Source organism: Felis catus, chromosome C1, assembly GCF_018350175.1.
Source record: "Felis catus isolate Fca126 chromosome C1, F.catus_Fca126_mat1.0, whole genome shotgun sequence".
Classification (NCBI taxonomy): Eukaryota; Metazoa; Chordata; class Mammalia; order Carnivora; family Felidae; genus Felis; species Felis catus.
The window spans coordinates 85363894-85377080 of record NC_058375.1 but is presented as its reverse complement, the minus strand read 5'-3'; the positions used below and the strand labels follow the sequence as shown (position 1 = coordinate 85377080).

Below are 13187 nucleotides of genomic sequence, written 5' to 3'. Positions count from 1 at the left end.
AGAATTGTAGCTTTTCATGGAAGAACATTAAAAAAAAACCCTGTAACTACAAAGCTGCTTTCATGGGATACTGACACATTATGGCATAACTAGAGAAAATGTAAGCAGGCATCATGTTTCCTTTCTCACAAAGTCAAGTGGTGTTTTCTTATTTCCTCTGACTTTAATCAAGCAAAGCGAGATCCATTAGTTTTGTAGAGCAAAAAGAAAACAAAACCAATCCGTAATTTCCTGGAAGTATGAATCACCATAAACATGTTGCTACACTATTATACTCATTAAGTAAACCATTTTGGCTTAATTTGCAGTGAGACTTTAGATTTTACTGATAGGCTACAGATAAATTTTAAAGACACATATTTAATATTTGTATGTTATCACAAAAGTGAAGAGGTTTTGGTTAAATTGCTCCTAGGGGTGCCTGGGTGGCTCAGTTGGTCAAGCGTCGGACCCTTCATCTCATCTCAGGTCTTGAGCTCAGGGTCCTGAGTTCAGGCCCTGCATTGGGCTCTGTGCTGGGCCTGAGGCCTACTTAAAAAAAAGAAAAATTAATTTTTAAAAAAGATTACTCTGAAATAGAAATTAAATATACTTCTTAAACACGTTTAACAAAATTAGAATGAGACCAAATTTTAGTGTTAAAAAAAACAAACTAGAGTTTAAGATTGTATTACTTTGCAGTAAAATTTTTTTAAGGATTTATTTTTAAGTAATCTCTACATCCGACATGGGGCTTGAACTTACAACCCCAAGATCAAGAGTCACACACTCCACAACTGAGCCAGCCATGCACCCTACTTTGTGGTAAATTCTGAAAAGATTAAGCAACATGACAATCTATTGTATTCCTTCTCCATTCTGAGGAGGAAAAGATGTAACTGCTAACTCAAGGTAAGCCATCATTACATTAAGTGCCTATCCCCATGAACATCTAATGTGTTACATGGTTCAAATGACCACAAACTGAACTCACTAACAATGTAGTATTTCATGTGGTAGAATTCATAATTGCTTTTACACATTATTGAGAAAGTAGACCCATTATTTAGAATAAGCTACTACATTTGGCCCTCAAAGAGACCAAACCATTTCAGGAAGCTGGATATATCCTGGCTGCAACTGTCAAATGTTTCTTTGACACTTCTAATTCAAAATAATGCTAAAAGACAACTTGAATTTTTAAATAATTGAAAAACGTAAATCATATATATACTTGTCAGAATGCTACCCGGAAAAAGCTCTTCTTTTTACTTAAACTTCAAACTTTGGTAGCTGTAAATGAGTTACAGTTCAACTGTTAGTGAATTTCTGCAGATGCTATGATTATTGGGAAGTAGGTCTGCAAACTATATTAGGATGAACTGGATATATAATCTGAAAAAACTGCTTACTAATTTATCCCCAAACATACTAAGCTAAAGCAAATGCTGCAGCACACCATGGAGAAAAGGAGGTAAGTCATTCATGGTACTGCCTGCTACAAGCTTGCCAAAGATGGTACATGCATCCTGATGTTTCCAGGCATTGGCTAGTGACTTCGAAGAACAGTTGCTGTTTGAAGGCACCATGGCCCTCCTCATGGCTTGTATGCTAGCAATTAGAGGCTGTTTACTTAGCGGCTCTCTGGGGACTAAGAAGAGCTATCCTGCAACTGCCTCAGCCATCTTTGTAGGTGAAGGATGCGACAGATCAGAGCTTAAGTTTAGACTTTTGAAATGGTGGTGACTCCGACTTATGTACTTAAAATCGGAGTTACAAAAAAAAATCTGGTGCTCTGCTTCTCTGGGTATATTTCGTTTTGCAAATACCCATTTTACTTTTTTCAGGTACTTCCAACAAATTAATTCACACATGCTGTGCTTTCTATCAAATCTTTAAAGTCATTTCACCAATTTATTTGTGAAAAAATTGGACATTTTTCGCTTTGTCAGAGATGCAATCTCACAACTGTATTAACAGTAAAGATCATGTAAAAACATAAGCAAACTTCAAAAATAATTTAAAAATTCTGTTTTTGATGACACAAATAAATAACTCATGAATGTAACTCTTTAGCTCTTAGCCTCCAACAGGAATGTTTACAAACAATCTGGTAATACACGGTAAGAATTTAACAACAAAACTGAAAGTATTCTAAAATGTCATTTAATTCAACTGACTTAAATGGTCTGCACTAAAGGATACATCAAAATGCCACATACATTAAAACTTGTAACCAAAAACTGTATTTCTACATATGGATGCTTCAGAAAGCAAATTAACCAGTAATGCTACAATTACTTACATCAGTAAAATGGTATACAGGAAATAAGTAAATACATATTTACTGAATTTAACCTGTGGAAGTATTTTGTAGTTATGCATGTTGTTTTCAAATAGGACAACCGGTCTTAAACTTTGGGAAGGTATGGACTCTTCTGGGAATCTCTCTCAAAAAAAACGATAGTCAAAGAAAATTTTGCAAATGACTGCAGGGTGTACAGACCCAAGTTAAGAACTCCTGACACAGAATCACACACCTTCATGTATTTTCCCTTAACTGTATACAACTCAAACGGGCAAGTATTAGTTAGCCTGACTGGTTTCAGAGCCTAATCAAATACAATTTCAAGAAAAGAAAAACAGTAACTTATGATTAACCTGGTTCATTTAGAAGGGTTCACTTCTTCAACTGTCAAAAATGGTAACAAATCTAAGTTTTTGACAAATCATTAACAACTATTAGTTTTGTTTATAAATATTAACATTCATTAGTCAGACTTACAAAGATGTCATTAGCAAGATGAAGCAAAATAATTTTATTAACATTGTTGAACACTAGAAAGAAAATGGAAGGGAATCAGATCAGTATCATTGGCCATGGACCTGAAATACTGTTCAGAGATGGTCAAGGATGACCATATAGTCTAAGACACCTGCCTCTAAATGAATCCATCCACAAGCTGAACTTAAACACACACACACACACACACACACACACACACACACACACACACACCAATACCAAACGGCAATTTATTCCCTTTCTTTAAAAAACGTTAAGGGTAGTCTGACCAATTATAAGTAGGGAGGCAGAAAAGCAAATGCCATGTTAAAATTTAAAAAACTATAATAGTTATACTATTTTCCATTTACAGCTAGAGTAGGTTAAAACACAAATACTGCAAAAAATTACTGATATTTCTAGAGATATAAATATTCCATCTATACATATACATATAATCAATATAGGAATAAATAAAATTACAATAAAAACACTAGGAATGTGCTAGCACATTTTAAAAAATCACTTTAAATGTGTTTTTATCACTTTAAATTCATATTAGGCCCCATAAAATTAAAATATGCATTAACCAAGTTTCTATTCTAAAGAGGTGTCCAGTGCTTTTAGATTGGAAAGTGCAACATAAGTGTATAAAGATGACAAATAATAATACCCACATGCCCATAGTTCTCAAGAAAAGCTTTCATTTATTCTATGTGTCCTCTTAAAAACTTACTGCCAATGTAAAAAAAAAATTGTATTTTATCTCCAAAAACAAGCTATGAATTCACTACAACTTTAATAACAAGATAAAAAATAATAATCTCTTCCAAATCTCCTAGGATTTGGAACAAAAGCATCTGCTGTAAAGCGAATGGAATGAAACTCCAAAGAGGTAACACAACTGAACTTTACCTCAAGAAAAAAGATGTGTTTCTTGATCAGAGCTTCATTCTTTTGCAAAGAATACTGATCTTAAAAATCACTTGCTTTTATAAAATACAATCCTTTGTTGCTTCTATTTTATAGATTTTATATAGAACTTAAAATATCAAGTCCTGTTGGTTAAGAGACTACCAGTATTCTTTCATGCTATGTCTCTCCCTACATAGTAGTTTGAACCAACTTCATCAAAAGGGCCCTGACTATTCATAAGTGATTTAATCAAAGTAATGTCCTAATTAATCAAGTACAACAAAAAGATCCAAGGACTTGAAGTTTCTTTTTCACCAAATGTCAAAGCTATGACATCTAATTATTTTTAGAGTTAGCTAAAAGGAGATTCTGAAATTGTTGCCTATGTCCCAAGCCTTCTAAATATATTAGCAGCATATTGATGGGGCCCCTATTCTGAAATGTCAAAAACAAAACAAAACAAAAAACCTTTGTCATTTATTTCAAATGAATTCAGCAAATCCTCAGGGGTGGCCTAATTACTGTACATATTTAGCACTATGCTAGCAGTTGATGAGGACTCCAATTATATGCATACACATACAAATATGTTGGAATAAACAGAAATACGGAATAAAAAGAATCATTTCTGCACACTCCTCAGGAAAGTGAAACAGGTATTTTACCTTTGCATTCTATTTCAGAATGTGATAGCAAAGAATGCAACAAAGACCGGAGAGTGTAGCAACATAGAAATTTCAGTATATAAAAGTATAGGCGAGTTAAATTTTCAGTTAAAAATCCTACGTCCCCTGCTGGTTAACTACAGCACACTGCATAAAGTTTATTGTGTGATGACAACTGTTTCTAAAAAGCACAATTTCTTACCCTCTGTCTTCCTTTCAAAGTGTCTTCTAATCCTCAGACCATGATAATTCTATTTAGCGGCTTTTATTTTAAAATAAAGGAGGTGATTTTAAAACAACAGAGTGGTATGTGTTCTTTGGAAACCAGATGATTTAAGTCTAGGCCCCGGGTGTCCTCCGTCACGCTTGAGACTCCGGGAAGTGAAGAGGAAAGCCCACCTTCTGACAGTGTTTACCGCACTGGAAGAAGCTAAGAGCAGGAGCACTGACCCAGAACCAGGTGGAAGAAGAAAGCCAAGGCACTAAGGAGCCCCAGCGGGGTCGTCGCACCAGATACCGCCCGGCTAGAAACATATGGGAAGCCAGGGATAGCTCGCAGCACCTTCGAAAGCGCAGCGACGGCGGCGCGGGGCCCGGCGGCGAAGGCAAGGCTGCGGTGGCGAGGGGCGCGGCGGGACCAGCACCGCCGGGGCGACGCGGGGAGCCGGCCGGCTGGAGAGCCCGGCGTCAATTCCAGCCCGCGGCGGAGGCGCACGTGGGGCTCGAGGCCGAAGGGCCTCCAGGGGCCGCCGGAGGAAAGGGCGGCAGGTGCGGGAGAGGAGAGCGGCTTCCCCAAGAGGACGGGCCCCGGAGGCCGCAGGCCGGGGCGAGGGAGGAAAGCCCCCCGGAGCAGAAGCAAGAGGGCCCTGGAGACTGAGACACCGGCACCGCCGACAGGGTGGGGGAGGGCAGGGGCACTCAGGGAGGCTGGTGGTGGCGGCGTGGGGGACAGAGATGGGATGGGGAGCCCCGAGGGACGCTCCCCAGCGCGGTACCCCAGCTCACCGTGCCTCCGTCCTTAATGATGATCTTCTTGGCCAGCATGATACTGCGGTTCGCGGCCCGTTTCTTCTTCTTCCCCTGGGTCATTTTACCATCCTCGACTCCTGGCGCTGCTGCAGCCACTCCCGGGGCGGCCGGCCCCAGCGGCGAGTGCCGTCCCGCCGCTACTGCCGGGCCGAGCCGCTCGGGGCGCCCGCCGCCATCTTGAGGGCCCGGCCTGCCTCCGGCGGCGCGTCACATCGTGCGATCAGCGGAGGAGCCCGCCCCGCCCCACCCACGTGACACCGCCCCGCCCTCTCGGTCGCGGTGCGTTCGCCGCGCGGGGAGGGAAGCCCAGAGGGAAGCCGCTAGGCTCTCGGCTGGCGCCAGCCGGTGTTCTCCGTTCATCAGCTCGCTTAGTTCTCACAACAGCCCTGGGCGATAGAGACCCTTATAGTCCGTCTTCACAGATAAAGAAATGTAAGTTTCTGAAAGTTATCTGCTCATGGAAATACGGCTGATAAATGGTTGCCCTGGACTTCTCACCAGGCGTCTTCATCTATTAGAGCTATCTCCCTCCCAACTGTATTCTAACCAGGACGGGAACCGAAGGGAACAGTTGAAATCGTTTTCCAGAAATAGTGGGTAACTGAAGGGATAAAGATAAACTGGTTTTTCAGAAACAGTATTTTGTCTTCGTGCTCAGCCACTGCCACCCCAAAGTGGAGCCTGCCTGTTCCAGGACCTTTTCTTTATTCCCTGCCAATAAAAAACTTACATAAGCTATGTCACACTATGTAACCTACTACTTGTTTTACTATTGCTTTTAAAAATCAATGGGGGGGGGATTATAGAAACGACAGTTGACACAAGTGGACTACAAATTGGAGTATCACCCATGTTAAAAGTCAGATTTTCCTAACTGTATTGTTAGCTAAGAGAATATCCCTTTTCTTACATAATACACTGAAGTCTTGAGTGAAGCGATGTGATGCTCAAATAGTTAAGAAATAACATGTTTATATATGTGAGGAGAGGGTAAGAGTGACAAAATGGCAAGTTATTTAAAAATAGTGTATTTGGGTATGGTGGTTTTAAGATATGTTCCCAAGTTCACTGATACTCTTCTCTGGAAGAGATGGGGTCTGATTCTCCTCCCCTTGAGTGTAGGGCTGGGCTGAGTGACTCTTTTCTAATAGGATATAGGAGAAGTGACACCATTGACTTCAGAGGGTAGGTCATAAAAGCATGGCATCTTCTAGCTAGGTCTTGTTCATTCACTGTGGGCCCAAGTTTGGGGGAAGCCAGCTGCCATGTCATGACACTGCCAACAGCCTGTGGTCAGATCTAGGTGTCCAGGAACTAAGGCCCCCTACCAGCAGATATGTGAGTAGTCTTGGAAGCAGATCCTCCAGTCCTGGTTAAGCCTTTAGCTGACTGCAACCCATGCCAACATCCTGACTGCAACTTCAGGAACCCCGAGCTAGGAACACCTAGATCACCCACTCCGGGTTCCCTGACCCCCGGAAACTGTAAGATAAAAAGTACTTGTTTTAGGGGCGCCTGGGCGGCTCAGTCGGTTGAGCATCCGACTTCAGCTCAGGTCATGATCTCGTGGTCTGTGAGTTCAAGCCCTGTGTCGGGCTCTGTGCGGACAGCTCAGAGCCTGGAGCCTGCTCCGAATTCTGTGTCTCCCTCTCTCTCTCTGCCCCTCCCCTGCTCACGCTCTGTCTCTGTCTCTCTCAAAAATAAATAAACGTTAAAAAAAAATTTTTTTTAAAGTACTTGTTTTAAGCCACTTAGTTTTGGGGTAATTTGTAACATAGCTGTAGATAGCTAATATACAGGGTAAAGGGAATGTGTTTTTGTAATACTGTTGTAACTTCTATGTACGTTCGAAATTATTTCAAAATAAAATGTTAAAAGATAAATTTGAATTTTCTGTCCTATTTCTATGTAAAACATTTGACTAGAAATAGAAAACAAACCACTTTCCGTGGAAGGGAGAAGAAAGGCAGTTAGCCTGATGGATACTTCAAGTTACATTTTCCCATCAATAAGTAAACCCATCATTTGTTTATTATTATTTTTTAAGTAGGCTCCACACCCAAGGTGGGGCTTGAACTCAAGATCAAGAGTATCATGCTGTACTGACTGAGCCAGCCACACACCCCAGATCACCTGTTTAAAAATATTCTCGGTGGTGGGATGGCAGGGAGGGGGTGGGGGGACGGGAGGTGCCTGGGTGGCTCAGTCAGTTAAGCAAGCGACTTTGGTTCAGGTCATGATCTCCTAGTTCATGGGTTCAAGCCCCACATTGGGCTTTGCACTGACAACACGGAGCCTGCTTCAGATTCTGTCTCCCTCTCTCTCAAAAATAAGAACATTAAAAATATTCTCTGAGGTGCCTGGGTGCCTCACTGGGATGAGCATCAGAATCTTGGTTTTGGCTCAGATCATCTCACAGTTTGTGAGTTCGAGCCCCTCAATCTCAAGCTTGAGATTCTCTCTCTCCCTCTGCCCCTCCCCTGCTAGTGCACTCTCTCAAAATAAATGGGTAAACTTTTAAAAAATCCATAAAAAACAAAAATATTCTCTTGCAGAAACATTTCATTGAGCCTCAACTTGAAACTGTTTAGAGAAAGTCATGCGAGATTTCATAAATAAATTCCCAAGAGCTTGTTTTGGATAGATAGAGAGGGCTGGTAAGATCATTTATTGTCTGGTTACTCTGATTTTTCATAGCCCCTCAGCTATACCAATTTTGCCATCCTCAAGAACTGATTATTGTTTAGTCATTCAGAAAATATTTTTGAGTACTCTAAGTGTTTCACTGGTTTACTAGACACTGAGGATATGTAAATAAATGAGATCATATTTATCTACATGTAGCTTAATTATACTGGGTGACAAAAGTTATGAAACAAACAAAAGGCAGATAATTGCAGACTGTGGCAAGTGCTGTTGGAAATAATGTAATAAGAGAAATTTAATACATATTGAATGTCCAGAATGTCAGGCTTTGCACTGGAAGAGCTGCAATAGTAAACAAGAGTAATCAGTCTTGTACTAACAGACTTATTGTGTATACATGTGTGGCTTTGTATGTTATTTGGGGTTGTGAAGATTCACAAACTTTACATTAAGTGGTTAGTGTGGGTCAGTTAGGGTTCTTTGGTTACAATCAACAGAAATTAGCATTGGCCAGTATAAGCAAAAGGTAATGATTTTTAAGGATATTGGGAGTCCCCCAAAATAATGAGGAGAAAATCAGGCTTGAAAACAGGTAAGAACCAAGGTTTGGAAAGTTCATGAGAATACTTCAAGAGGTACTTTGGAAGGTACAGGGATCCCTTGGAGAGAAGAACAAGTGGCTGAAGCTAAATATTCCTAAAAAACCTTAAGATTGTATCACAGAATCCAAACCTCAAAATGCACCATTTATTAAAGAAACTGCACTATATCAACAGAAGATCATTTTCTTTAACTATAAAACTGAGTCACTGATACCCCTTCACCCATCTCTTCCATAGAACCACCTTTTCTTGCTGATCCAGGAAAATCCAGAACATTTTATCACGAACAAAAAAGCCACCAAAAGCCCATACAAGGCTACTATAAAAAGAAAACAGAAAATGAAGACTTTTCAATTAAAAGATACTACACTCTAGAAAATATGAAGCAGAGGAAAACTGCATACAACATTCTCAATATTAATTAAATATCATTAAATATACAACTGCAGATGTGAAAGGATGCAACATATACAAGGTTTAAAACCCAGCAGGAATATGTGAACTGAGAGTTGATCAAACTCAGCCAATATACTGAAAAAATAAAATCATCTAAAAAAAAGAATACTAAATTACAGGGTTTCTAAGAGAGAACAGATATAATAAAGGTAAGAAACATGGGGGAGAAGAATAAATCAGCTACAGCAACAACAACAACAAGAACAAAAAGCATCAAAGAGAAAGTGACAGCAAAAATTATCTGAGCCTCCAGGCAAAAGCCAACAACAAAGCTAATATTTCCAGGGGCGCCAGGCTGACTCGGTGGAGCATGGGACTCTTGATCCTGGGGTTGTGGGTTCAAGCCCATGTTGGGTGTAGAGACCACTTAAAATCTTAAAAAGAAAAACTAACATTGCCAAAGGAGACAGATAAGAAGTGGTGCCAGCCTGACACTAAAACCAAGCAATACAATAGCGGAGCAACATTCTCCAAAAAACCCAAGAAAGTTTGAGCCAAGAATTTTATATCCAGTCAAGGTGAACTTAAAGTATCCAGGTTCCAGGAGAAATTTTAAACATGCCAGAACTTGAGGAACAGTGTGCCTAGATGCTCTCCCTTGTGTACTTTACTGGAAGAGCTTTATCCAGCCATGAGTTGACTGGGGAGGATTCAGCCAAAGTACTAGTGGAAGCACGCCTGGGTGGCTCAACGGGTGAAGCTCTGACTTCGGCTCATGGTCTCGTGGTGAGTTCAAACCCCACATCGGGCTCTCTGTGGTCAGCCCACTTCTGATCCTCTGTCCTCCTCTCTCTCTCTCTGCCCCTCCCTAGCTCGTTCTTTCTCTCAAAAATAAATAAATGTTAAAAGAAATAATAAGTACTAGTGGAGAGTATTAAGTAGATTTAAAATATATTTAATATTATAACAAAAGCAGGCATTAGAGTGAGAAAATAGTGTGTAAATGTTATACATGTTCTAATCAAATTGAAATAAGGGAACTAAAAATATGAAGATTAGAGGAAGGAGTGGAATAAGTTCAGTGGTGTCACGAGGCAATTAGATGGGAATCAAAGAACATTTTCAAAAAATGTGTATTTATTTATTTATTTTGAGAGAGAGAGAGAGAGAGAGAGAGAGAGAGCGAGCGAGCGAGCAGGGTAGGGGCAGAGAGAGAGGGACAGAGAGAATCCCAAGCAGGCTCTGCACTGTCAGCACAGAGCCCAATGTGGGGCTTGAACCCATGAACCGTGAGCTCATGACCTGAGCTGAAACCAACAGTCAGATGTTTGACAGACTGAGCCACCCAGGTGCCCCAGAATCAAAGAACATTTAGAGATGACAAACTAGAGGCACCTGGCTGGCTAAATCGGAGGAGCATGGGACTCTTGATCTCAGGGTCGTGAGTTTGAGCCCCACCTCGGGTGTAGAGATTACTTGAATAAATAAAACTTAAAAAAAATGACAAACAGAAACCCAGATAAGCAAAAGGGGGGCTCTAAGAGCATTACATAAAATGTCAACAGTATAAATGTAATTGCTAGAACATACATAGCTTTCTAAACAAAAAAGAAATCTTAAAAGCAGAGAACACGTTCCACATAGCAAAAGAAACACAGTAAATATAGCAATATACATAACTTTATTTTTCAAAAGGAAACACAGGAAATATAAACTAGCAACTAGTGAAAATACCACCTTGGGGGGTGGTTAGGAACGGGGTGAAAGAATGGCATGACAACTAGTCTTCTCTGAGTAAACTTTAAGGTAGCTTTAACTCGGAACCATGTAAATCCTTTACATATTCAAAAACAGAATAACAATCTTTATGTAAATTCTGAAATTGAATACAAAAGTAAACCTAATTCTTTAGATTTTTTTTTTTAATGTTTATTTTTGAGAAAGAGCGAGCAAGCAGGGCAGGGGCAGAGAGAGAGGGAGACACAGAATCTGAAGCAGGCTCCAGGCTCCCAGCTGTCAGCACAGAGACTGATGTGGGCTGGAACTCAGGAACCATGAGATCATGACCTGAGCCAAAGTTGGACGCTTAACCGACTGAGCTACCCAGGCACCCCCAAACGTAGGTATATGAACATAGTCATGTAGAGAAGGGAGTGATTTCCACTAATTTTTGAACACTACTCTGAGTATACATCCTTAGTGGTCTATTAGTCTAAGACAAAAAGAAAACACAAAATTTTTAGTATGTTTACCACTAGTAATATTTTTAGTGCTGAAAAATATACCTCATAATAAAACATATGAACACATACACTGTTACTCAGAACCAGTATTTTCACTGTAAAAGAGAGGCAAGTATAAAATTTAAAAAAACACAACAACCTTCTAATGCTAAATTTTGAGTATCAATTTGAATTTATGAACTTTTTAAAAAATTTACTTCCTAGCTCTGTCCACTGAAATGGTCTAAAAGGAAACAGAATCCAGATTCCATTCCCCCTAAAAGGAATAGGCTCTTTGAAGAAACAGCTGATATTCCAGGTTTGAGACAGCACAAGTACAAGGTTGGCCTGGGACATCTTGTGATTGAAGGAAGGAAGAACTCAGAGACGAACGTGGTCACATCTAAAAGATACAGGAGCTGGCCTGCAGTGACTTCCACTTCCACTGGCTGTTGGCTCAGAATATCAAAAAGAACTGTGACTGTATTGAACATTGAATACATCGAATAATTTGAAGACATAGAGATATTTGAAAAAAGAGGGGGCATTGGGAAAAGGGAAATAGTCCTTTTTAAATAGAAGAATATAAACTAATAAAAGTAGAAAAAAATTAGAAAATTAAAAAAGTTTAAATCTCACCATTTTGCACATCAGTGTAGTGTAATAAATGATTCAGTTAAGAATCATCAGTTGATGAGGGGCACCTGGGAGGCTCAGTAGATTGCGTGTCCAACTTCAGCTCAAGTCATGATCTCACAATTTGTGAGTTTGGGCCCTGAGTCAGGCTCTCTGCTGTCAATGCAGCTTTGGATTCTCTGTCCCCCTCTCTCTTTGCCCCTCCCCACCTCAAAAATAAACATTAAAAAAAAAAAAGATATATTAAAAAAAGAATCATCAGTTGATGCTAAAGTTATTGAATAAAAGACTGTTAGGAAAAGATTATTCCCATGGTGTCAAAACATTGCCTTAGAGATTACTAATTACTAAGCAGGAAAAATGACTTACTGTGGAAAGATATGGTAGTCAACACCTTGATCAAGTGACTGATTATCACTTTCATTAGTGAGATAATCTAGAATTATGTCTTCAATGTGATAAAACGTAAAATCTACAAGATCACCTATGAAATATTCTCCAAAAACATTTAGCCTAAAGCTAATCAAACCCACAGACTCCACTTCCAGTTCAGAGGAAATGCAAAGAATAAAAGGAACAAATCAAAGAATACAGACAGATCAAGGACAGAAACCAAGTGATTTACATTCTTCAAAAAGTCACATAATGGGGGGGTAAAAAACCAAGGGGGTGCAGGGAAGAATCTTTGAGACTAATAAGACAATTGAATACAAAATATGAACCTCAATTGCTTCCTGGTTTAAAAACAAAAACCTGTGAAGTCATTTCTGAGACAATGGGAAACATCTGAATATGAACTCAGATGATATAATCAAATTAATTTAAACATTTCTAAGTGTGATAAATTGTATTGAGTTAAATAGGAAAATGCCCTTATTTTTAGGATATGCATGCTGAAGTATTTAGGAGTAAAGTGTCCTGATAAAGCTAGTATGGCAAAGTGTTAGTAATGTTGAATTTAGGTGAGAGTAATTCTTTCAGTTTCTATGTATGTTTGAATTTTTTCAAATTGAAAAGCTGAAGAAATTTAAATTGAAAAAAGAGTCTCTGGGGCACCTGGGTGGCTCAGTCAGTTAAGTGTCCGACTTTGGCTCAGGTCATGATTTCACGGTTCATGAGTTCGAGCCCCGTATCAGGCTCTGTGCTGACAGCTCGGAGTCTGGAGCCTGCTTCAGATTCTGTGTCTCCCTCTCTCTCTCTCTGCCCCTCCCCTGCTCACAATCTGTCTCTCTCAAAAATAAACATTAATAAAAACAAATTTAGAAAAAACAGTCTTTAACAATGATTACTTTGTGAGTGCATGGAGATAACC

At 39.8% G+C, this 13187-nt stretch overlaps 1 protein-coding gene and 1 long non-coding RNA gene across 3 annotated transcripts in view; one reads left to right on the top strand and one right to left on the bottom strand.

Moving 5' to 3' along the window:
- Positions 1-5581, bottom strand: part of MFSD14A (major facilitator superfamily domain containing 14A) — a 44393-nt gene extending 38812 nt beyond the window's left edge. The window contains exon 1 of the mRNA XM_011284838.4: positions 5350-5581. Coding sequence (XP_011283140.1) covers positions 5350-5433 — 84 coding nt within the window. The 5' untranslated portion in view covers positions 5434-5581. The remainder of the gene's footprint in view (positions 1-5349) is intronic.
- Positions 5582-5656: 75 nt separating this feature from the next.
- Positions 5657-12970, top strand: LOC123379710. 2 transcript variants are annotated; one of them, XR_006584582.1, is made up of 3 exons: positions 5657-5805; positions 8859-9226; positions 11465-12970. It is a non-coding gene; the product is annotated as an uncharacterized LOC123379710 (long non-coding RNA). The 2 variants fall into 2 exon arrangements; XR_006584581.1 differs by having other exon boundaries at positions 8859-9803.
- Positions 12971-13187: the final 217 nt, after the last annotated feature.